General features: G+C 39.2%; 2 protein-coding genes across 3 annotated transcripts in view; both read right to left on the bottom strand.

The window, feature by feature from the left end:
• BBS4 (Bardet-Biedl syndrome 4) overlaps positions 1-8,171 on the bottom strand; it is a 57,503-nt gene extending 49,332 nt beyond the window's left edge. The window contains exon 1 of the mRNA XM_038580912.1: positions 7,829-8,171. Coding sequence (XP_038436840.1) covers positions 7,829-7,852 — 24 coding nt within the window. The 5' untranslated portion in view covers positions 7,853-8,171. The remainder of the gene's footprint in view (positions 1-7,828) is intronic.
• Positions 8,172-9,038: 867 nt separating this feature from the next.
• The window catches only part of ARIH1 (ariadne RBR E3 ubiquitin protein ligase 1), a 124,281-nt gene continuing 106,530 nt past the window's right edge, over positions 9,039-26,789 (bottom strand). For both annotated transcript variants that reach the window (XM_038580911.1, XM_038580910.1), the window contains 3 exons: positions 26,358-26,618; positions 24,587-24,699; positions 9,039-23,635 (listed from right to left, as the gene is read on the bottom strand). In XM_038580911.1, coding sequence (XP_038436839.1) covers positions 23,551-23,635; positions 24,587-24,699; positions 26,358-26,618 — 459 coding nt within the window. In that variant the 3' untranslated portion in view covers positions 9,039-23,550. The remainder of the gene's footprint in view (positions 23,636-24,586; positions 24,700-26,357; positions 26,619-26,789) is intronic.

Genomic DNA, 26,789 nt, shown 5'->3' with positions numbered 1-26,789 from the left:
CAGTAGCATGGCAATGTTGTGGCATGGCAATGGGTAATAAAGCATTTGATAATCCCTACATTACCAAGTTTTAAATTTGAACTTTCAGTTAAATATGTATTATAAAAAGAAATTGGGTAATCACTAAAGGAAGACTAAAGAATAGAGTATACAACTTCCAAGTAATGAAATGAGAGGAGGAGAGAGAAAGAAGAAATTCAACCAAAAAAAAAAGAGAGAGAGAGAGAGAGAGGGGGGCAAGAAAAGAAAGAAAAAATGAAATTCTCCAGTTAAATTATCAGGATGGATTTAAAAATCTAGATGTACGCTATTTATATAAAAACATACCCAAAGGGGATCCCTGGGTGGCGCAGCGGTTTAGCGCCTGCCTTTGGCCCAGGGCGCGATCCTGGAGAACCGGGATCGAATCCCACGTCGGCTCCCTGCATGGAGCCTGCTTCTCCCTCTGCCTGTGTCTCTGCCTTTCTCTCTCTCTCTCTCTCTCTCTGTGACTATCATAAATAAATAAAATTTAAAAAAAAATACCCAAAGCAGAAAGGCAAAGAAAAACAAAGTAAAAAGATGGAAAAAGATACACCAGGAAAATAGAAACAAAAAGAAAAACTAAAGTAGCAATATTAACATGAAACAAAACAGACTTCCAGACAGAAAGAAAGCTTTATCAGGGAAATGAAAATGAATTGATATAGATCAAAGACTAAAAATGAACAAGGCAAATTTAAAGCCTTTAGAAAAAAATATAGGAAAGGATTACTTCAGTAAGATATAAAAGCACAAACCAATTGAGAAAATATCTAAGTATTCAACTACATTAAAATTAAGAACTTCTAACCCAAAAATGAGGTGAAGACAGAAAACTAAGAAGATATTTGCAATACAAAAAACAAAAAATCCCCCCCAAAAAGTGATAAAGGATTAACAGCTAGAAACTATAACTAACTACAAAACAAACAGTAAAAAGAAAGCAAGAAGAAAAACAGTTAAGTAGAAAAATAAGCAAAACATGGGGTGCCTGGATGGCTCAGTTGGTTAAGCATCTGCCTTCAGCTCAGGTCATGATCCCAGGGCCCTGGGATAGAGCCCTGCATCGGGCTCCCTGCTCAGTGGGGAGTCAGCTTCTCCTCCCCCTTCTCCCCATCATTTGTGTTCTCTCTCATTCACTGTGCTAATAAATAAATAATATTTTATAAAAGAAAAACATGAGCCAGGCATTGCACAGAAAAGTAAAAGACAACGAACCACTGCTGCTCCACCTCATTAATAATCAGTTAATATCACATTAAGACTTCATTTCACATCAACTATATTAACAGAATTTAAAACCATGACATCGAAGATGTAAGCAATATGAACTGATGATAGAAGCATAAATGGTTACAACCACCTTAAAGTTTACCACAAGTAATGAGGTTGAAGATGTACCTACTCCATGAATGAAAAATCCATTTCTCAAAATACCCTAGAGAAACTCTTAGATTAAGAGACATGTATAAGAATGTTTACAGGGCAGCCCGGGTGGCTCAGCGGTTTAGCACCGCCTTCCACCCAGGGCCTGGTCCTGGAGACCCAGGATCGAGTCTCATGTCAGGCTCCCTGCATGGAGCCTGCTTCTCTGTCCTGCCTGTATCTCTGCCTCTTTGCACCCCATCCCCCTCTCTCATTAATAAATAAATAAAATCTTAAAAAAAAAAAAAGAATGTTTACAGCCAGGCCTGAGACATTCTTACTTCTTACTTTTTGCACCCTAAGCACCTCACTTGCCCTACCCTGGCCCTAGCCCTGTTAATAATATTACTTTTAATACCTTAAAGTCAGGGGCTCCTGGTTGGCTCAGGCAGTAGGGCATGTGACTCTTGATCTCAGGGTCATGAGTTCAAGCCTCATACTGAGTACGGAACTTACTTAAAAAACAAACAAACAAAAAACTAAAACTGAAAATCAGAAGGAAAAAATAAGTTGAACACAGGCTCAGAGAATAAAAAAGTGATTGCCAGGGTTGGGAAGTAGGAGAAATAGGAAGAGGTTAGTAAAAGTGTACAAGCTTTTAAGATGAATATAAGGTGACTATAGTTGACATTATATTGTGTAATTTAAATTTGTACTGTATAATTTGAAATTTGCTGAGGTGCCTGGGTGGCTCTATCGGTTGAGCGTCCAATTCTCAAGTTTGGCTTGGGTGGTGATCTCAGGATCCTGGGATCGAACCCCACATCTGGCTTCCCACTCAGTGGGGAGTCTGCAGGTATCCCTCCCACCACTCTCAAATAAAAAAATAAATCTTAAAAAAAATTTTGCTAAGAAAGTGGAACTTAAATGTCCTCACCAGGAAAAAAAAAAAAAAAAAAAAGGTATATATGTGGAGTGATGAATGATTTGATGGTGGGAATCCTTCCACAATGTATACCAAATGATCACATTGTATACTTTAAATATCTTACAACTTTGTCAACTGTACCTCAATAAAGCTGAAGAAATTAGAACTCAAATCTCTGTCTAGTAGAATGGATAAATTAATTATAGTATTTTCATATAATGGGATAATATACAGCACTGAAAAATGAATAAACTACACAATTTCTTAAATCCAATATATTATCTAGAGGTATTAAATACGATAAAACTATAAAGAAAAGCAGACGAGTAACAAAATTGAGGAAAGAGATACTCCTGACAGAGTAGGAGGAAAATGCAGTAAGGGAAGAAACATTTAGAATTCAAAGTTATTGTTAATGACCCATTTCTTAACCTGTGAGGTAGAAACACAACTTTCCATTACCCTGTTCTTTAAAATTTGCATATAACCTTTTATTCATTCTTTTAGAGCTAAGATACACTTCACAACAACAACAAAAAAATTGATTCTCAGAAAACAAGATTCTCAAATACATACTTGTTCTATTAGCTATTTTATTATTTTGACTTAACAAATACAGAAATCTTACTAAATCAAATAACCCATTTTAAATGGGCAAAATATCTGTAGACACACTTCACTAAAGAGAAATGGATGAATAAGCACATAAAGATAATACCATTATTCGTTGGGGAAATATAAATTAAAACCACAATAACCAATATACATACATTAGAATGACAAATTAAAAGACTGACAATATATGAAGTATTAACAAAGCAGGGATGTGGAAAACTGAAACCCTCACATACTGCTCGTGGGAATGTAAAATGGTATATATAGCCACTTTAGCAAAGCTTGGCATGGGGCACCTGGGTGACTCCATCAATTAAGCATCCAAATCTTGATTTCTGCTCAGTTGATGATCTCAGGGCCCTGAGATCAAGACCCACACTGGGCTCCTGACCTCAGCGTCCACTTATCCCTCTCCCTTTGCTCCTCCTCCCACTCATTCTATCTCTAAAATAAATAAATAAAATCTTTACAAAGAATTTTGGCAGTTTTGTTTTGTTGTTAACACACACTAACCATATAACCCAGCAATTTCACTCCTGAATAAATAAAAGCATATCCGTACAAAGATTCACAGCAACATTATTCATAATAGCCAAAAACAGGAAACCAGTCTTCATGTCCATCACTTGGTGCATAAACAAAATGTATATATTCATACAATGGAATATTGCTTAGAAATAAAAAGGAACAAAAAAAAGGAACAAAATACTGCTATGTACAATATAAATGAACCTCAAAAAACATGCTAAGTGAAATTCAGACACATAAGACTATATTGTGTGATTACATGAAATTGTAGAAAAAGCAAACAATGGAGAAAGATCAGTGGTCAGCCACTGATCAGTGGTTAGGAGTAGAGAGTGGCTGCAAATGGACCCAAGGGAACTTTTTGGAGTGATGGAGGTAAGAGGATTGTGGTAACAGTTTTGCAAATATATAAATTTACTAAAATTGATCCAACTGTACACCTAAAATGGGTAAATTTTATGGTATGTGTATTATACCTCAACATAGCTGGTTTTTAAAATGCTGAAGAACTCTATTTTTTTCTAACTGGGATTTTTTTTTTTTTAAGGTTTTATTTAGAGAGAGGGAGAGCATGCACATAAGCAGAGAAGGGGCAGAAGGAGAGAATCTCAAGCACACTCCTTGCCCAATGCAGGGCTCAATCCCACAACCCTGAGATCATGACCTGAGCGGATATCAAGAATCAGATGCCTAACTGACTGAGCCATCCAGGTGCCCCTGATTGGAATTTTTTTAAACTTTGGGGAACAAAAAAATAAAAAATAAAAAAATAAAAAAAATAAACTTTGGGGAACATATTAAGAATCTTAAAGGCTCAGGTTGCCTGGCTGGCTCAGTCAGCAAGGCACGCAACTCTTGATCTTGGGGGTGTGAGTTCCAACCCCACAGTGGGCAGAGAGAATACTAAAAGATAAATAAAAATAAAAATCTTAAAGGCTCAAAAAGCATCTTCATGAGCCAGCAACCTTTCTGCAAAAGGAGAATTAAAATAAATTATAATTTTTTAGTCTCCTTTTCAAAGTATCTTTCACAACATTCAGATAGAAAGGATTCTATTAGCCCACTTGATCTTTACAGCTGGGATATATGGAGAATCCATTTTGTTCTTCTGGTTTTTCATTTTTATGTACTCTGTGATCTTTTCTTCATCTAACAAATATTCATGTAATATTTGGTATGTGCTAGGCACTATATATGAGTCAAGTCAACTAATACAATAGTAATTTTTACTTTCCATTCTGAAAGGTTTAATCTTTAAACTTACAGGAAGAAAAACAGGTATTTATACAAATACATTGAATAATGGGAATCAGGGAGTTATAAAAAATTTGTAAGCATAAATCATAGAAAGCAGTATTATTTGCTTTTATTTTTAAGATCTCTAAATCATTTACTATATATTCTTTAAAAATATATAAATATCAATACTATATATTCTTTAAAAATATATAAATCAGTCCCCAGTTTTCCCAAGGAACTAACTGGTAATAATCCTTGGTAGTTTGGGTAGTGTATTACAATTTCTGTGTGTCTCATATTAGCCTAGTTTTACTCCATTTTATTGGGATGTCTCCTGGCTTCAAGGCCTGTAAAGCAGCAGTCTTAGATTTTTTACTTATGCATTTAAAAGTCTCTGTTTTAAGTCTCTTAGTATTCTTTCCTCCACATCTGTATATCCATATCCACAGATCTATGTGGGGGTTTTTTATGCCACAAAATTAAGATCACACAATATACCCCAATAAAAAGAAAAAGAAAAAGGGGGGGGGTGTCTGGATGGCTCAGTTGGTTAAGTGTCCAACTCCTGATCTCAGCTCAGGTCTTCATCTCAGAGTTGTGAGTTCAAGCCCTGTGTTGTGTGTTCCACGCTGGGAGTGGAGCCCACTTTAGAAAAAAAAAAAAAAAGCCCCAAATGGAGTTATTTATGCTAAGTCCCATGTCAACAAACCAAGACTGAATTTCTACCTCCCAGGAACAGAATCTTAAACCAGGCAATCAGAAACCATCTAATCAGTATAAGTGAGGTAATGTGCCTGAAGACCCCTACCATCACCTAGAGGAAAGTGACCTTGCAATTACCAACCTTTTTGTCTAGTAGAACTTCCCTGTTCCCACTCCTTTCTGCCTATGAAAGCCTTTCATTTGTACGGCTCTTCAGAGCTCCTGTCTGGGAGAATGAATGCTGTCTGATTCACGAATCGCTGAATAAAGCCAGTAAGATCTTTAAAGTCTACTCAGTTAAATTTTGTTTTTTAGTACTCCACTGCACATCTAGATTTTTAAAAATGTATACCATCCACATCAACATATATAGTTCTAACACTTTTAATGGCTGCATAATATTCCTCAGAATGGAGGTATCATAAGTCATCTCTTCCCCTATTCACCTTGCTTCCAGCATTTTGCCACTATCAACAATTCTGCAAATGAATACCCTTGCACTCTGTGCTTTCTTTTGCTTTTATTTCAGGAAGATACAGGTCAGTTGTCTGAGTGAATGGGGGGGGGGGGGGGGTTCATTTTATTACAAGACCAGATCACTTCCAAAAAGGGCAAAATTCAAATCTCCATGCACTGGTAATGTGAAAAGATGAAATTCCTACAAATACATACAACCCTGCTAGCAATAAACTTGACAGTAATGAAAATAACCAGTTAACTTTAGGCTCAAGAGCTAAAGCCATATTGAAACAAAACAGCCATTCTCTGTAAGATACTACTAGATTGGAAAGGTCAGGACAATTCCGGCATCACAGAAATCACGTTCATATTCTATTTATAAACACCTATCTCTATGGGCAATGAGCACTGGAGAAATAAGCTGTATTTATAAGCTGTATTTATAGCAATGTACCATTATACCTTACATTTATGGAGGTGAAGTATTTTCTTTGCCATATTTCTAATATCTAAAACCTTGTAACACTAACCATGCTATTTAAATTTTTTTTTTTTAATTTGTAGTTTAACAAAAGTCTTTGATTTGGGCCTCTGTCCCTGTATTCAGGATTGTATGATGACACTAAAAATAATTTGACTTCTCTGGGTATGAAAAGGGAATAGAAAACAAGCCCACCCCCCACCCCCAAATAGCACTGGCCTTGCTCCTTAATGGCCCAAAAGTAAGTTGCAAAACAGCCAAAAAGTGCTATGTTATCTCCTATGTTTTCCAGGCCGGTTTTCAAAGGGCAATACATTCCAAATAAATAACTAAAGCCATTCTAACAAAAGGGCACAAGATGCTTTGAAACTAAACACCAGAAGTAGACAAGGTTTTGCACTTAGATCTTTGCAGAAATTAGATCCAATTCTAGACACTTCACAAACTGCCACAGGGTCACCCTGAGTTAGTTCTGGGCTACTCTATTACCGTCTCCGTGGGCTTTAATTAATGCCTACCTCAGGCTCCCGCTGAATCGCAACAAAGCACTTTCCTAACTAAATTACAACGGAGAAAAAATAAAAGGGTTGTGGAAGGGGGGTAAGGTGGGGGGACAGGGGGACTGGGCGATGGGCAGTCAGGGGGGCACTTGATGGGACGAGCACTGGGTGTTATACTAGATGCTGGTAAACTGATAAGAGGAAGGAAAGGAAGGGGAGAGGGAGAGAGGAGGAGGAGGGGGGAGGAGGGAGGGAGGGGGGAGGAGAGAAGGAAAAGGAGGGGGGAGGGAAGAGCGAGGGGGGGAAGGGAGGGGGAGGGGGGAGGGGGGAGGAAGGAGGAGGAGCGAGGGAGGGAGGGAGAGGGAAGAGGGAGGGGGGAGGGGGGAGGGAGGGGGAGGGAGATGGAGGAGGGGGAGGGAGATGGAGGAGGGGGAGGGACGGGGAGGAGCGATGGAGATGGGGAGGGAGGAGGAGGATGGAGGGAACGGGAGGATGGAGCGGGAGGATGGAAGAGGGAGGAAAAAGAAAAGAGAAAAAAAGAAAAAAGTAAAGAAAAAGAGAAAAGACGGAGAGGTCCGCGGGGAAGGGCCGGCCCGTCCACCAGCAGGCGGCGCGGACGCCGACAGCCCCGGGCTCCGTCCGGCCCCGAGCCCAGTCCGGGAGATTAACCCCGACGGCGGCCCGGCCGGCAGCGCTTCCTTCCCAAATCTCACGAGACCGAGATCGGACTGGACGAGACCGACCCCAGCGCCCGGACCGGCCCAGCGCGGCAAAGTCCGCGTCGCCCGGGGAGACCCGCTCCCAGGAGCCGGGCCGCGCCGCCCCGCGCACCCCCAGCGGCTCCAGGGCCGGCTCCGCCCTCCCCCGGGGACAGCTGCGTGGGGCACAGCTGCCCGCCAGCCTGCCTCGCCTCGCCTCGCCTCTCCGCTCCGCTCGGGGCGGCCCACCCATCCCGGCGGCCGGGACACCGAGCGGCAGGTCGGCGCTCACCGTCGCCAGCCTCTCCTCAGCCATCTTGGCTCCGCCCACCGCTGCGTGGGCGGAAGTGGGCGGTTCGCAGACGTCGGGCGAACGGAAGTCGTGGTGCGGGGGAAGCCGGGAGCGGCCGGACCGCGCGGGAAGAGGTCGAGGTGGCGGCCTCCGCCTGGGAGGGTCTTCGGGAGGCGCGGCGCGAGTCGGGGGCGGCTTCGCCCGCGGCTGGGCGCCGAGAGGGACCCGGGAGGCAGCGCGCGTGCTGCCGGACAGCCCCTGGGCGCCCCGGAGAGTCAGAGAAGCCGCGCGGCCCCGCCCGCCCCGCCGCCGCCGCCGCCGCGCGCGCCCTCCAGCCCCCCCGCGAGGCCTGGCCCCGCGCCCTGAGGTACCGAAGCCCGTTCTCGGCCGCCGGAAACCTGCTCGCTGCTCAGCCGCCACCTCCAGCCTCGGCTTCGCCGCCTCGGGCCCCCGCTCCCCTTGGCGCCAGAGTTTGCGGATGCGCTGCAGGCGGGCTGCCGACGAGCGCAGTCTCGATGGGATCGGAAATACTGGGGAAAAACCCGGGAGATTTCCCGGGAAAGCCGGAAACGCGGCCTCGCGGCCTCCGTCCCTCAAAAGTCAGTGAAACGGCCGAAAGACGCTGCGACTGGACAGACGTCCGCGGTTTGGGCACAACCCGCTCCCCGGCACAGGTTACGTGACGTGACGTGACCCCTCTGGGCCCTGGCGTGGGGGGAGTTCTCGTGGAAGGAACACGTGGGCTCTGGAGTCAGTCAGACGCGAGTTCGGAGCTGGAGCGCCGCGTGACGTGAGCTCGTCGCTTCCTGAACTTCATTCATTCTAGGACCTGAAACTATGGAAGGAAGGAAAACCGCCAAGAGGAGCCCTTGCACCCACAGCACCGACCTTAAAAGCAGAGAGAGGAAGTCAGACGTTAATAACAGAAGCAAAATTTATGAAGAAACCGTTCACCAAATAAGTACAAGTGGCTGTTTAGACATCAAAGTATAACTTTGCAAGGAAGGAAAAAAAAAACATGCAAATTAAAGTTTCCAAGAGATACCTTCCCCCTCTTACATGGCAAAGGAAAAAAAAAATCTTTCACTAACATAGTTGTGAGGAAACATGCATTTTTCATCTGTGGCTAGTGGGGATATGAATGGATACAACCTCCATTGACAGCAGTTTGGCAATAACTACCAAAATTCAAAATGCACATCATCTTTAATTCCCTTATTTGAATTCTAGGAATTTATTCTATAGGTACATTTGCGAGAAATGACTTTACATACAAAGTTATTCAATGCAGCATTGTGTGTTATAACCAAAGCCTGAAAACAACCTCATTGCCTAATCATTGAGGTTAAAAATTTATGGTAAGCCCGTACTTACTATCTGATACATGAAAAGAGGCAACTATTTACATATTGACAGAAGAATTGCCAAGATACATTATTAACAGGTAAAAACAAAGTGCAGAAAAATGTATATATCTGTGTTAATAAAGAGAAGGCAAAAAATGAGTATTATGTACATAATTGCTCGTGTACTCAGAAAATATCTCTGGAAGTAGATTCAAAATGCTAGAAGTGGTTACTAGTAAGGAGAACAACTGGGTAGCAGAGCAGAGGGGCAGGGAAGAGAAGAGACTTTTTATTCTATACCTTGTGTACAATTTGAATTTTTTACCAAGCAGATGTATTATCTATTTCAATTAGAAAAAAAATAAAATTAAATGAAAACTACATAACTATAGAATTGTGGTAAATGCTAATAAGGAAAAATACAGAGGAAAAGAGCAAATAACAGGGAGATCCAATATAGACTTGTTTGGGCAGAGAAGTTTCCCTGGGTAAGAGATTTTTAAAATGAAATCTAGGGGATAAGGCATTAGCTTGTGGAACAGGGATGAGGAAGTGGGCAGGCCTGGGAAGAATCCTAAGGCAAAGGAAGAGTTTGTGCAAAGGCCCTGAGGATGGAAGAAATTTGGCCAGTTTGCAGCACAAAAAGACCAATGTGGCTGGAAAGAAGAAAGGGAAAGGGAGTTGGTTGCAAGAGTGGAGAGGTAGGAAAGACTAGTGGTGCAGATCCACAGAGCTCATGTGAGGGATTTTATTCTAAGGGCAGTGGGAAGGCACTAGAGAGTTCTGAGCAAAGAGTGACATGGTCAGACTTAACATTTAAAGAGTTCGTGTTAGGTGCATCTGGCTAGCTGAGAAGAGCATGTGACTCTTGATCTTGGCCCCACATTGGGTGTAGAGACACTCCAAAAATAATAAACTTAAAAAAGTAAAGAGTTCATATTAGCTAATGAGTGGAAAATGAATCAAGAGGCGGACAAGAATTGATCATCTAGGAGAGACTAAAGGATACTGAAAACAAAAGATGATGAAACAGTTCACTTGGACTAGAGTGAACGAATTCTCAAGGATATTAGCACGAATTTCCTGTGCTGTAGAATTGTATATGGGAGAATGAGAGAGGGGGGATAGAGATCACAGGAAAATAATCAGGTTTCCAACTTTATAAAAGCAACTAGATGAATAGTACAATTACTAAATGGGGAGTCTTAGAGAAGCAGATGTTGGTGGCAAGCTCGTAAACACACTTCATAATATTTAAAATCTCCCTGAAAGGGGTCCTATGAGGACTATATGACATTCTTTATGCCTATGTTATTAAATAAATAGGTGTTGTTATTATAATATGTTTACATATCTCTCCTTGGATCCCAGATCTTCGGAGAAAGATGGAGCACTTCTGTGCAAGAGCCTTTTTCAAATAAGAAAGCATGTTGGGTTTCTTAAATTGCAATAACTAAGTTGAATGTGCTTTAATTAGAAAGGTAATTAGAAACAAATTCCTCAAAAAACATAGCATCTTCATAGGAAGATCCTAGAATCACACAGATACTGTTTCTTATATAACAAATGAGTTTCCATTTCCCTTAGAAATCGTCCTGGGATGTAATTTTGCTTATCAGAATCATTTCAGTCATACCGCTGGTTAAGGCATTCCAGACAAAATGACATTCATCTTTTTCCCCAATAGTAGTACTTGAGGATGCAGGAGAGGAATCAAGCATCAGCAACTTTTAACATCCCCAATATACGTATAAAGAGTTACCCCCCCCAAAAAAAAAGAGTGGAAAAAAGGAAAGAAAGCTACACTAATAGGATCTTAACAGCCAGCTTTGTTCTAATGCCACCTGCTAGGCAACTCTCTGGCACCTTCTGCCTCTTGAGTGGTACCAATCCTCCCAAAATGCATACCACTAACTCCTAAGGGCCCAGCCAACACCTAGGAAAACACTATAAAATATGAAGCTCCAGGGACCTTCATGAAGCATTTTAAACATACCCATTCCTGATTCTAGAGATACACTCAACAGCAAATGTGGGCAAAGGAATATACACTACATTGTGGGAAAAAAAGACACAACTCAAATGTCCATCACCAGGAACTGTTCACATAAACCAAAGTATATCCATACTAACACATAGCCTATAAAAGACTTCAAGATGATGAAACCATTCTATGAAAAAAGGTAAAGCATAAAACATTTAGTGTGCTTCTGTTTCTTAAATAAGTTGGGAGGGGTATATTCACATTTTCTAAATAGAATTTTGAGAAGAAATTGCAAGACACTGGTAATGATGTTTGTCTCTGTATAGGGAATGAAGAGGGCCAGGGGAAATAGAATGGGAAGAGGACTTGTTTTTCACTGTTTACCACTGAATAAAATTTGACTTTTTATTATCCATTTACTTTTAATTTTAAAAATTAGTTAATATGTAAATGAAACCACTTTGAAAATTCTCATTCCTGGAATTCACGTCTTATTTGGATGTTGAAAATCATAAGAGGATATGGCTCCCATCCTAGCAAACAAAGGTCAGATTAGCTAGAAGATCAAAAATCTTTTAAAACTCATCAGAAAGATAAGGACGTAAAGAAACATAAATGAACCAACCTCCAGAAAGTGCTCAGTCCTTCATAGAAAAGACAGACCCATGGCTGCTAATATTCCTGAACTATTCTGGGTAGGGGAATAAGAGAAACCGCTTGAAATTTAACAAAATTTTAATAGGCCTATGGAGACTGGCATGATATTAGCATTGAGAGGACCCAGGTCCACAGAGAAAGCCTGCACCCACTCACCAATCTTCTCTCTTGTATCTTAACCAAGCACAGGGACATAATAAAGTGGGAATGGAGTGGGTAATAGAAGAGTTGAGACAGATTAGTCCTGCCTTTGAGGTAAGTAGAGCCTGTCCCAAATACAAGATACCCTTTAAAAATAAGGGAGCAAAGGAAGGACACTGAAAAATCCATCAGAGGCACTCTTGAAGGTTAAGAGTGGGGTGGGAGAGCTGGGAGATCCACACCCAAAGTTCCGTGGGCATTATTCCTCAAAAGACTAGGGTAGGGCACATACAGGGAATGAGACCAATACCTCCCCCATGCCCCATTCCAGTGACCAAAAAACCTGGCAGCTAGCTCAGTTTGTCCACATTTTCCACTAGAAAGAGGAGATCTCTCACATTTCCAAAGACTGATTGATGACTTGGCTGTGAAGCAAAGTCAGATCTCTAGAATATTGCCAATGCCCCAAACCCAGGACTTACTGAAGGGAAAGTGCTGATTCTGCCTTCAAAATATTTAAAACTAGTGGCAACTTAAAGCCACAATAAAGCCCAGATCTAGGTCAGATATACATTAGATTAACTGAACCACTACCCAAGTTGGCTTAAAGAAAAATGGGCATGCCTCAATTTGAGGGTAATATTTCTTTCGTTTTTTTTTTTTTTATGCAAAACGTCCAGCATACAATCAAATCAAAGGCATGTGCAAGAAAATAAGATCCATGGTAACAGGAAAGGATCAATAGGAGCAGAACTAGAGAGACACCCCAGATGCTGAATTATCAGTTAGGATCTTTAAAACAACTCTGATTAAAATGCTAAAAAATCTAGTGGAAGTCAAATACTGGAATCGATAGGGTTTTTGAAATTGCTATAATAAATATGCTTAAAAAAATCTAGTGGAAATGTGGACAACATTCATAAAGAAATGGGAAGTTTTAGCAGACATGTGGTAACTATATAAACATAATGAAATGCTGGAAATGAAAAGTACAATATTAGGGGTGCCTGCCTGGCTCAGTCTGTGAAGCATGATCTCAGGATCATGAGATCAAGCCCCATGCTGGATGTAGAGTTCACCCAGAATTCATTAGGTGGAGTTAAAAGAAAGCATTAGAGAATTTGGGAACAGCTAATTGGAAAGTATCCAAACTGAGAACAAGAGAATAGAGAAAAGATCCTCTAAGATCTGTAGGGAATATAAAACCATCTAATATATGTATAGGTGGAGTTCCAGAGGAGAAGAGAGGTGAGAGAATATGGAACAAAAGAAATATTTGAAGAGATAGTGGACAAGAAATATCCAGTATTAGTGAAAAACATCAACACAGATCCAAGAGATTAAGTAAACTCCATATAAGGATAAACATACCTAGTAATCTGCTGAAGACCAAAGATAAAGAGCAGATGTAATCATGGGGGAGAGGGGTGAACCTACATTATGCACAAGTAAAAAAATAAAAATTATAGATGACTTCTGACCAGAAACAAATGAGACCTGAGGATAAATGTTTTACTGAAAGAAGAAAAGGTCAGCATAGAATTCTATATCCAACTAAAATACCCCTCAAAAAACAAAAGTAAAATAATAACATGACAGATAAAACCTGAGATAATTTATCTCTAGAGAAACAATAAAAGAAATGCTAAAAGAAGTTCTTCAGATTAAATAGAGTCTAGAAATAACCACACACACAATCAATTGATTTTTAAACAAGATGCCAAGTCTAATGGGTGAAGAAAAATCTTCTTAAACAAATGTTACTGAAACTAGATATCCAAGTTGAAATAAACCTAATTTTGAACACAAAAATTAATTTGAGATGGACCATATACCTAAATATAAAACTCCGAACTATAGATGTAAAGCTTAAAACCACTGAGATGGATCCTAGACCATCTGTGATCCATTTCAGACATAATACCCCAAACCATAAAACTTTTAGAAGAAAATAAGTTCTTTGTGACCTGGAGGTCATAAAACTATAAAAGAAAAAATTGATTAAGACAGGCTTTATCAAAATAAAAATTCCTGCTCATCAAAGTATCCCAGTAAGAAAGTGGATAAGCCATTATCTATAACCAAACAACAAAAATCACAGCACATATATCCGTTAAAGGACTTGTATCCAGAAATCATAGAGTAATAATCACAAAAAGACAATCCAATGGGAAAAGACATGAAAGATGCTTCATGAAAGAGATACAAAATGTAAGGTAAGTATATGAAAAGTGCTCAACATCATTAATTATCAGAGAAATGTAAATTAAAATCACAGTTATTTTATACCAACTAAAATGGCTAATAAAAAAACACTAACAACAGTAAATGCTGACAAGGATATGGAGCAACTAGAACTCTCATACATCACTGATGGGAGTACAAAATGGTAAACCACTTTGAAAAACAGGAAGGCAGTTCCTTAAAAAGTTAAACATACACTTACCATATGACTCAGTAATTTTCTACTCTTAGGCATTTATCCAAGAGAAATGAAAACATGTATCCACAAAATAAAATTTAAAAAATTACATAATAATATACATAGCAGCCTTATTCATAATTCCCCCAAGCTGGAAAGAACCTAAAGGTTCATCAATAGGAGAATGGATTAAACAAACTATGTTATATTTATAAAATGAAAGCTACTTAGCAATAAAGAATACTTTTATCAATAGACACGATATTGTTGAATCTTTAAAGCATTGTAAGTGAAAGAAGAGCGAGATGTAAGAGAATACATACTACATGATTCCATTTATATAAAGTCCAAAAGCAGGCAAAATAAATCATTAATGATAAAAATAAGCAAATAGTCATTGGAGTAGGGAGGGGAGCAGAGATTATTTGAAAGATGCACAAAAGAACTTTCTGGGTTAATGGTAATGTTCTATACCTTCTTTTGGATTATCACACAGGTGTATACAGTTGCCAAAACATCAAACTTAACATGTAAAATGTATGCATTTTATATTGATTCTATGTATCAATTTAAAATAAAGGTGAATGGACGATTCCTATTCCAGGAGCATGTCTCCAAACCTTTACTGACTGACCTATCCTATTTGCTCTCCTCAGGGTCTGTTAAGGGCTAGGCCCTTGATTATAGAATTTATCTTAAAGAACACACAATTGAGTGTCCCAAAGAAACAGCATTTAGAATCTGTGAAATAATTTTGTTAAGACAATAGTTTATTTCCATTGTTGTCCACTAATCATTTGACCATTGTAAGGCACTGACTTGTGCTAATGTGATTTTAACATGAATAGATAGTACAATAATTAACTTACTCTACTGAAAGCTAGTTAAAAAAAAAAAAAAAGTGAAAATTCTTCAAAGGCATGTAGAATGCTGTCACTCTTCATTAAGCCCATTCTCTGATATTTGCAGCCGTGACCTTTACAATGCTCCAAGCTAGTTGCAGGAGTTTTGGGTAGCTGTTGGACACTCAGGTCATGCTTCCTCTTTTATTAGACAAAAACACTTTAGTATTTGCCCTAGTTATGTAAAAATGAACCACAAGGCAGGGTCATATAGTAGGAATTTATTAATGAGCAAACAACTTTGTTCATACCAGGAAGACCAGCAATTAGGTTATAAATGACGAGAGCATGTGCAAAAACTTACAATTTTAGAGCATTGTCTACTGCCCAAGTAGGCCCACAAGAGGTGCTCCATAATCCTGGCTATCACTTTATGCTGTACTCCCTCTGAGCAAATGATGTGACCTGCAGAGGGAGAATACATAGGGGGTCTCCCTGCAAGAGTAAGCTGGGCAATTCAGTAAGTGTGTTTTTAGATTGTGTCCCTCAGAAAACTTAGGATGAAATCCTACTTTGTGTGTTTGCTCACTCTTCAGGAATCCCACCATGGCCCATTGATTCGAGAGAACCGAATCCTCACTCTACAACCCCCAGATTCACAATTCTAAGAAATCACCATTTAATGCGCACTTAAATGGCTTCTAGGGCACAGCTTTGTTCTTACACAAAGAGAAACCAACTTTAGTCATGGGAAGGCAATCTAAAATCTATGAAGCAAGATTTCAGCCTAGAGAGCTGTCCAGAGAACTGTCTACTATACAGAACAAGAGTTAGGTCCCTGTGATCACCTTCAAGAAACTTGAATACTCCATGGCAAAAAGCAGGCAGCTTGAAAAGCAAATACCAAACTCTCATACAGGTGCCAAAGAAGACACCAAGCCAAGAAATGTTACTCTGTGTATAAGAAACCAAGTCATCAGCTCATAATAGGCAAGACTGGACTTCTGAAAAAGGTTTGAGAATATGAAGCTTGCTCCTTAACTCTCATTAAAACACTAGGTTGGTTCTCAAATGTGAGACAGAACAAAGCATACTTTGGGTCCTTCTTAGTAGAGTATCTGAGGTTAACAACAAAGGAAACGTTTTGAATAAAGAGGAACCAAAAATAAGAACTGGTCATTGAGTCTCCAAGGCAATCTAAAGCTGGAAATCCCTTAGCCAGTCCATATAATTTAGCAGGTACTTTTGGCCAGGCTGTCTGAGAAGTATCTAGCGTGATGAAATGGAGTGTAGTGGTCAAAATGTGTCTCCAGCTCTGCCACTGTCTGGGTGACCTTGGGCAATCTATTGAGTCTTTATGTAGAATCAGGGTTAATAGCTTCAGACAAACCAGCATCACTGCTGCACATCCAGTGAACAGTGCCTGGACTGAAGAATTCCAGGTTTGAATTTTCATTTTGCCATATACAAAAGGATTACCTCAGGAAAATTACCCACCTTTTCTAAGCTTCTATTCTCTTATAAAATGGATATGGTAACTATTTCACAGGATTGATTTGTTTTTTAAGTTCTCTCTCTCTACACCCTACGTGGGACTCACACTCACAACCCAGATCAAGAGTCACACACTCTTCCAATTGAGCCAATTGGGATTGTGAGTTTAAAACATATGGACCTGAAGCAGTTGGTAAACACTAAGTTAGCATAATTGTTTATTACATACTAATTCCTTACATTTATTTAAGAAAGAAAAACTTCAGGGCATTTTGATTTTGTCAGACACCTTTTGTGTGTCTAGCAAAGCAAGACGTCCCAAGATCTGCCTCCCGATCCAGAAGTAAGCTCTGAGCCACATTTGTATTAATGATCCTGTCCCACAATTGTTTGGTTCTGTCTCATTTGTCTGGCACAGTTAATATGTAACACCCAGGGCTACAGGGTAGATGACAGGAAAAGCAGAAGCTATTAGAATGACATGGATGTACAGACACACAATGCCAATTCAGTTCCTGGATCCAATCTCACCCTGCCTTTGGGAGTCTATGAGACAGCTCTGAATCTTTTTTTCCTCCCCTAAATTAGTATTAGTATGCTTATTTGTAACTAGGCTTTGTTTTCCAACTAATCTCCTTTGATCCTCACAATATCCCTATAATACAGACAACAGAGCATGATGAGATGAACACATGGAATTAGACAAGCATGACCCTACCATAAACTCTAATTTTTCAGTAAGTTAATCATCTATGAACCTCTTTTCTCATTTATAAAATAGGATAGCAATGTCTACTTTGTTTTAGGACTGCTTATAAGATACAGAGAATATAAGGCATCTGGCAAGAAGCACTCAACAAGTTATATACTTAGTATCCCCATGTTACAAAAGAAAAATCCATAAGAAACTATGGCTGAGAAATACGGATTTTTTTTCCCACTATACCGCACTGGGAATAAAAACACGAAAATCCACAGTTGTAACATAAGAATGAAGCAACAGTGAGAAACTTGAAACTCTTAAGTGCTCTGAATTTAACTCTCAGTGATTAAGTGGAATTGTACATTGACTTTACACAAATAGCTTAATGAGAGCTTTGCTTATAACCAACTACCCTTGTTCAGGCTTTGCACTAACTGGCTTCCCAGATAGATTTCTCTCCCTTGGGAAGAGAATATCTTGCCAACTGACTTGAACATTCTACTCTGCTCGTCAGTTCTACCGCTTTGGGGTTTTGTGAAATGATTTTCACCAAGGTGGACCACATACCAGAAAACTGACAAAAAAGTTGGGCACTTCGCACTAGACCCTTAGAAGACACCAATCCACAAAACCCACTCAGCTAGGGCCCACCTACAGTAAAACCCCTTCCTGAACTTGTGAATCTGCCACAAATCCACTGTCCTTTATGACCTCGAGTGCTCACCTGTATTCCCTCCATGGAACTATACACGTGTGGATCAACTGTCCCAACGTTGTCTACAAACTGTGTTCCATAATCATCAGGGACGGGAAAGGATAGATTTTAAAAACTATTGATGCCCAGGACACAACCCAAAGCAATTAAATAATAATCTCTACGGCATGCAACCTAGGCATTAGTTTTTGTTCTTTTGAAGCTTCTTAGTGATTCCAGTGTGTCAGACGGACAGTGGCAATCAGTAGCAACACAAGATTAATACAAATTAAAAACCAATATGGCCCAAGTGTAATTTTTCTTTGACCTACATTTAAGAATATTGTAAATTACCAACATCTCAAAGTTGAGAATTCACGTAATGTGTATTTCACATGCTCCTCTCAGAGCCCACTTAGCCCACAGTAGTCTATTAAAATATTTACCTGGCTCTTGTAGATATGATTTGAGATTCCTGTATTACTCAAGACCCCTGGATTACTGTAATAACATGTTTTTGGTATTGTCAGAGCTGCTACACATCAGTGTGTGATTTTTTATATACTAATTGGCTCTTGCTCCAAAAATGGCTCCAAACAAGCATATGTGTGGTTTAATCATAGTCCAAAAACTGCTTTTCAAAAAAAAAAGTTATTTTTCCCATCCTGCTATTGCCTAGAGAAAGACCAAGAGTTGCCTTAAAAATGGATTTAATTCCACAAAAACCAAAAAATTAAAACTCTGAAGTTGTCTGTTTACTCCTACAATAGGCACTATTTATTTCCAGTTGAGCATTTCCAAGTTGGCGATTTCATCTTGGGGTATTAAGAAGGAAATTCCTTAAAATGAACCAGAAACACACCCCCAAAGAAACTTGACAAAGTCAAAGGGGCCCACACTTTTTCCTATTCCTGAAGGAGCCAAGATTTTCCCATAATGCTCACGCTCACTACATATCTTCTTAAAGCCCCATATGCCTTCCAGTTCCAAGGAGAAATGCTGAGAACAAGTAGATATTGGCTGTTTTGTCCATTTTCAGTTATCACCTATAAAACAGATTCTGTAACAAGTTCCAGTTGGCTATCCAAAATTCTTTATATTAAAAATTCACTTGAGCAAATAACTAGACCAATTAACTGCAAATTGCTTGGCCACTAGATCAAATCAAATAATGCTGAACCATTTACTCTCAACTATCACATGTGATAGTCTTCCCATGAGGACTGTCCTAATCAGCAAAGTGGGAAGGGCTATTCTTCTCTCATGGCTAGTTTGATCTGATTGGGCAAAACACAGAGCCACATTAGTTGAAACCCTGCATCAACAAATTAAAGATCAGGGATAGTATATAACATTCCTCAAACAGGCATTAGTGTAGTCTTTTATGTGGTTTGAAAGCACAACACTGTAGTTAAGATCCACCTTTCAGAGTACTGAATGCTAGGTCATTCTGAGATCCAATTAATATACAAAGAGGTAGTACAATATTGATTGAGCCTCAGATAGAAGAAACTGAAATCTCGGGCAAGTCACTTAACCTCGCTGAGCCTCATTTTCTTCTTTTGTAAAACAGAGCAATTTCTACACCTCTGTAGACAGTAATAGAAGTTAAAGTGCTTTGAAGACAAAAGTGATACATGAACAGATCCAAATAAAACCAAATTAAATTGTCCTGAAATCTGGACTTGGCTAGAATATCAATGACGGGGATCTCCAACTTATGGGGACTTTAAGATAAAACTCTCCCTCCATCCCTCTAGGAGATACTTAGTAGCTTTTAAGGGTAAGCTAAATGGAAGCAATGTGAGGGAGTTTAAATGACTTTTAAAATATTTTATGTTAAAAAAATTGACAAAAATCTGAACATCTAATAATATCACTGTTACAACACAAAGAGCAATTTAAATTCAGTGTTCAAGACAGAAATTGCAAAGCTTTCAGAAAATGCTCTGAAGGCTTCATTTAACCAAGTTAATTGTTGGGGATGGTCTCATTCACAGTTCCCTGCAAAGAAACTGAACCAAATCTTGTCATTTTATATTAAGTAGGAACAGTGAATAAGGCACATAATATAGGTGACTTGGGCCACCAATATATCTTTTTTTAACTATAAAAATAAACATAAGTAACTAATGGAATAACAAAATAAAAGTTTATTTTATTAGAATTAGGAATGTTCTTTCCCTCTGGGCAACCTGAACAGTCCAGTTACAATGAAAATCTAAGAACAGTTATTTCCACAGCACAGGGTGCTCTATGCACAAAATTACAGGGTTAGGAGCATTTAATCAATTTACCGATCTGATTGTCTCACCAACCCGCCCCCTCCCATCCCCCAAGTGCTCTATACCGGGATTTGTAGCTAAAGGATTTTGTTACATCAAGTCCTTTTCTCTCTTGTACTAAATTTCAGTTCCTAATTGTGGCTGAACCACATTTCACACTGCAGATTCAACCATTTCAAATCAAGTCAGTCAGTCTTGGATCTGTTATATATGTGTGTATGTATACACATGTGTATTTAATATATTTATTTAAACACACATAAAACACATACAATCTGGGTCGCAGCAAATTACACAGAATTTAGAGTTTGATGATATCATATGCTACTCAATTTTACCACTGTGTGTATCCTGAGCTTTGGATCAAAATTTTATTGAAAATCATTTAAAGTCCATCTACTGCTCAATGAATTGTTCAAATGAAGCATGCACTTTCAAAAGACAATGTAACTGCCCTCAAGAAAACTAGGAGACCCTGGTGCTTACCGTGAATAGAGCCCTCTGACAAAAAGACTTAGGTTGGTGAAATAGGGAAGCTGTCATACAATATGGCTTGCCTATCCCAGCTGGGGTCACTGAAGCTACTAACAATGAAAGCAATTAACTCAGGGAATTCTGTCAAATATGGAGATAGCTGTTAAAAGCTTGGAAGTTCAGAAAAGGCCAGTTCACCCTGATCCATACAAATTAGGGAATGCACCCACAACTGCAATACCCTTAGGTAATATGCCAACACTGAAACTAAAAAGCATCTCTAAAAAGCACAGGTGGGGCTGATATTATGAAGTACACACATTGTTTTTGGATACTTGTTGCAAGGGGGGCATGTAAAGAGGATTTATGACACTGAAACCTAGATACTGCAGTTAACTGGTAAGATTTTTAAAAACACCACACATACACAAAACATTTTAAGGGAGCCACATATATCTAGATAGCAACTCTGGCTGCTTTTCAAAGTTACCAGGGAAAGGAACTCATTCAAGCTTTCTGTTAAAAAAAAAAAAAAACAAAACCAACAATCTCCTTAGTTTTGATAAATGTCTTTTAAGATTGATGCAGTCATTTAAAATAAAGTCAAATGAATGATAGGGGACAGGGGAGAAGAAACTATGAAAGAAGCAGACACTGAGTTCAGATTTGCATCTGAAGTGGCAAGGGAAGGGAGGATAAAAGGTAGGGTTGAAGTTGATCCTAAAGCGACAAGTGGTTTAAGGAAGCAGCATAATATACTCAGCAAACATTCACTGATTTTTGATGGGAAAAGAACAGTTGCAAGTACATCTCATGTAACAACCTTTTTCTAAAAGGAAAAGTAGGGTTGATTCAGCAAAGCCTAACTTAGGCAAAAGGCCAGAGGAAAGTGAATCTACTTCCCAATGGAGTAATAAGATGTACAATGCAAGAGCAGACAAAGCTGCCTCACAAATGGTAAACACTCCCTAGGCGCAAGACATTTAAAGGAAGACAAAGAGGTCGCGAAAACTGGTATTTGATATTAAGACCTCTTGATCTAGTTGCCTAGTTCACTCTGCACTCCTGTATAAAACTGACAGATTTAGGGATGCTGACCTGTTGAAAAATACCACAGCCAGAATGGCCTAAACAGATATATAGTTAATAAAACCACCACCATCCTTTACTTTTAACATAGCTCTTAGTAGAAATTTCATAAAAATGGACATCACAGCTAAAATGCATTATTAATTCTCCTATCTGCTGACAATAGAAAAGAAGCAAACTCAGTGATTTCTATTTAAATGCACTAGATGGGAATATTATGTTCTAGGGGGTGTTTGCCTTCAAACTGAACCCACAGCAACACACACAAGCAATTTCAGTATCTGCCATTTTAAATTCACAATCTGAAACTAAGTGAATGGCTATTTATTTATATTCATATTTAAAGCAAAAACATTCTATTTGACACCCTAATGTAAAGAAGGGGTGAGAGAAGAGCCATAACTAAAATCGTAAGAGGCTCAAAAGCAGCAATTAAGGGAAAAAAAAAGGGAAAAAAGTTGAAATGTTTCCTCTGGATGTGAGAGGGAGCATAGGAAGCCTTCAGGTGTGTGCAAGACATGGGCACACAAAGGCTTAGGTAGATGAAAGAGGCCGTGGAGGGGGAGGAGGCTGGGGACTGGGTCATTCTTGAAAGACAGCACAAAGCTCTCTGTTATAGCCCTTGTCAGGCCATGGCATGGGGCGGGGCTTGAGCTCCCTGTCCCTGATCAAGAGCCGGAATTCAAGGCATGAGGCCCATGGCCACTAACGGACACATCAAAAGGAAAAAGGGCAAAGTCATCTCAGGAAAGTAAAATCAAAGAGCTCTAGTTAGGTCTTCCGGAGGTGCTAAACCAACACACCTTTATCCCAACCCTCAACCCTGGAAAGATAAAGCAAACTGAAAGAAAATGCACAGCAAATAGACATAATCTTGAAGATTTTTAAAGAATAAATATTTTTTGTAATTAAACATTATGCAAACACGTGCCACGCTTGCTTTGTCCATGCATATGCGCTATATACAATTTTGAAAAATACTGTGTTGTCCTCTTGTTTTAAAAGTCATATACAAAGTTTTTTTGTTTTTTTGTTTAATTCCTCTTGCTGCCTACCCCCTTCCCTGCCCCAAGAATTTTCTTTACAAGGAACTAATTCACTAATTCACTCATGACCTTGGGGTATGAGAGAAAGAGAGTCAGTCTGCGTGTGTGGGTGTATCTGTATGTGTAGGGGAGGAAGGGGAAGAGGTCCTTTACCAAAGTACAACAAAATGGCTGGTTTGGACATGAAAAGCAGTGTCAAGGAGCTGTTTTAAATTTTAACTGCACTATACTCAGGAAAAAGAAAAAGAAAAAAAGGAGTCAGCTTTGAGAATGAAGCTACGTTACAAGTTAAAGTTGGAGGGCTTTTAGTGTGTCTGTCACACTTTTGTTGGCGGCCTAGAATACTGTTGTACAATGGTTTATCTACCTTTTTTTATTACAATATAATTTACTTAAACTTTCTGTTAACAAAACAGAATTCTGGTACTACAGACCAGAGGTGTCAGAACAGGCTTAGTGCCTCCTTGTTTGTGTTTGTTTTGTTTTAATTGCATGAGCACTCTAGATGGTAAAGTTTTCAGAGTTCATTTTATGCAGGGCCATTCTCAGTCCTCAATGTACTCCCACAGATCTTTTTCATAGCCTTCATGCACATGCTGTAACAAAACCCTTCGTCGACTCTCACAGTATCTGCAATCAGAGGAAACAAAACAAAACAAAACAAAACACTTGTCAGCCTCCAGTAATAAAAAAAAGAGGCATTAACTTATTCTTTTAAGGCACTCCTACAGTTTATCCAGACTGGGAACAAGCACTTGTTTTTTTCTTTTTTTAATAGGTACATTTTCAGGTCTAGATGTACACAACAAATCATTTTCTAATTTTAAAAAGGTATTCTTCAAAAGTTGTGAATCCCAGTTTTGGAGATTAATTTTAGAGAAACAAAATGTTAGAAATTCCTAAGCATATCCTGTCATTCTACAGATAAGTAACAGTTTCAGAAAAAAGTAATTTTAAGGGTTACTCACATCTATAAAATCTTTGTTAACTGTGAAAGTGACTATAAACGCAATGCAGTAGCTACAGTTGACTAAGGGAAGTGAAAATATTACTTGGGACTACATCTCCAAGTTTTCCAAATGCCCAAAGGTTTCTCCTACTATAAAAAAAGATACTAGTTTTGGTAAGGAAACAACTTTGGGAGAACAGCTCCACGTTGAGAAAGCAAACATTCTGCATCTTTAGCTTAAGAGGTAGCACGCTTTGAAGTAACCTCTACCCCTAGGACATAGTAATCCTCTCCTTAGGAAAAAAACAAATCTAATAAAAGCTCTAAAGCCCCAGGCTAGCACAAGCACCCTAATCTCACCCCTCCTCCTAATAACCACTTGCCGTTTCTTAGGTTCTTTCTTCCTCACAATGTGGCAACTAAGCAAATAAAGCTAAATGGAAGCAGAACCAGTGGGATAAATGCTTGACTAGCACCACTATCTGCAATATGTTGCCCAAAAGACAGAAGAAATCTGTGGCAGCAACGGGATTATTGGGTATGTTAAATCCAAGTTTCACTATCATCAAATTTCCCCACTTAGTGGCACACGGGCAGCAATTTTAGCTCAACAACTGGTCAAGAAATCTCACCTGTACTTATCTTGTACTTTCTGCTTTATGTCCTGCAGAGAATCTTGGGAAATATCTCGTTCGAGGTAGCCCGAAAGCACCTCTGTGGCATTCTCTAGATCTGCTTGGTTATTCTGCAAGAGAGGAGGAGGAATACAGAGTAATTCTGGCTTAGATGAAAGCTGAAAGACGTACCATCTCGTTGGCTTCCTCGCCTAGAGAATGCTCTTAACAGTGACTGTAATTTTCACAGGTGGTTTCTCTACCCGTCAGCTCTTTATCACTTTCACCTCTAACAACCTGTTCTCTCTTTCCTAGTATAATTTTTTACATGGTAAAAGAACAGAAGATTCATCCATTACCTCTGGAAGAATATTAAGAGAAAGTCCTAAAAACAATCAGGAAAAGTCTTTTGGAATATTCTACTTCTGCAAACTGCTGTCTGCTGAAATTCAAAAAAAGGAGGGAACTTACGGAAAAAACATAAACCCATTCCTGTTTATATAGCTGGCTGCACCTACTTCTTGCAACAACCCATGGAAGATTAAAATCGTTATCCTTTAGTACTATGGCTAGTCCTATACATTTATCCATCTAAATCACCGTATCTCTTGCCATTTACAGGCATCAATGTTTTATGCATCAATTTTTAACATGCAGTGTTATGTTAGTTTCAAGTGTGCAATATAGTGATTTAAACAATTCTGTACATTACTCAGTGCTCATCACAATAAGTGTATTCACCATCTGTCACCAAATAATGTTAATACCATCTTACTGACTATATTCTCTATGCTATATTTTTCATCTCTATGATTTATTTATTTTGTGAGTGGAAGTATATACCTCTTAATCCCTTTTATCTATTTCACCCATCCATCCCACCCACCTCCTCTCTGGCAACCACCAGTTTGCTCTCTGTATTTAAGAGTGGTTTTTTTTCCCCTTTTCTTCTTTGTTTGATCATTAGTGTTTCTTAAAGTCCACATATAAGTGAAATCATATGGTTACTTGTCTTCTCTGACTTAATTTACTCAGAATTATTCTCTCTAGGTCTATCCATGTAGCAAATGTTAAGACCTCATTCTTTTCATTATCGTGCATCAATTTCAAATGACCACTCTATTTGAAAAACCATTACTGCTAAAAGCCCTCGTTAGTCACTACTTTTCCACGAATAGTAACCACCATATTAACTTCTAATATCTTATATTAGTTTTGCCTGAATAAAGGCTTTTACTGAGAACTTATGATGTGCCAGTTGCTATATAAGCAATATACATGTATTATTTCACTTAAAGCTTGTTAACATTTTAAAGATTTTTTTTTGGGTGGGGGGAGCAGAGAAAGAGAACACAAGTAGGGGGAATGGCAAGCAGAGGGAGAGGGAGAAGTGGGTTCCCTGCTGAGGAGGGACCCTGACTTAGGGCTCAATCCCAGGGTCCTAGGATCATGACCTGAACTGAAGGCAGATGCTTAACCAACTGAGCCACTCAGACAACCCAGTATCATCTCCATTTTAAAATAAAAATATAAATGATGTTGAGTAATTTGCTCCAAGTCAATAGAGCTAAAACCTGATTAAGTCCAGTTTCAAATTCAGGGCTGACTCTAGAGTCTGCACACTTAATCATTAGCTGGTTAAACCACATTAATTTGAATGCAGTTTAGGACAAGATATCTAAATTCTGAGCAGATAGAAGCTTTTAAAACTCTATATATCTTATCTATGAAAGACCAAGTAGTCCTATGACATGGGGGTTTTTCTTCCCCACTCAGTAGCTATTCCTACCTCAAAGATAATGGACTGGTTATTCTTTTTGAGGTAGAAAGCGAAGACATAAGTGTACATGAGTGTGGCACGACACTGGCAGAGGACATCAACTGCTTTCTTCAGGAATTGCACCTCAATCCAGGACATGTTGTGCTGTTGCATCTCCTCCATTTTCTGCTTCACCTGAGCATAGAGTTTGTGCTCAAAGCGTAGACTCTGCATGTGGTTCATATAGCGATTACAGTAGAACAGGTACCTCTGCAGGGCTGCCCTAGATCGCTGTCCCATTAAGAAAAATTAAGGAAATGTAATTATAACAAATGTATCAAATACACACAAAAGCTGATACCATATTTACTGATGAAACAGTACAGGGATTTAGGCTAAAATCAGGAGCAAACACATCTCTTGCCATCTTTTGCTATTTAATACTGCTATGAATATCTGATA

The sequence above is a fragment of the Canis lupus genome, chromosome 30 (assembly GCF_011100685.1).
Source record: "Canis lupus familiaris isolate Mischka breed German Shepherd chromosome 30, alternate assembly UU_Cfam_GSD_1.0, whole genome shotgun sequence".
NCBI classification, from domain to species: Eukaryota; Metazoa; Chordata; class Mammalia; order Carnivora; family Canidae; genus Canis; species Canis lupus.
This window is presented reverse-complemented; position numbering and strand designations above follow the sequence as displayed.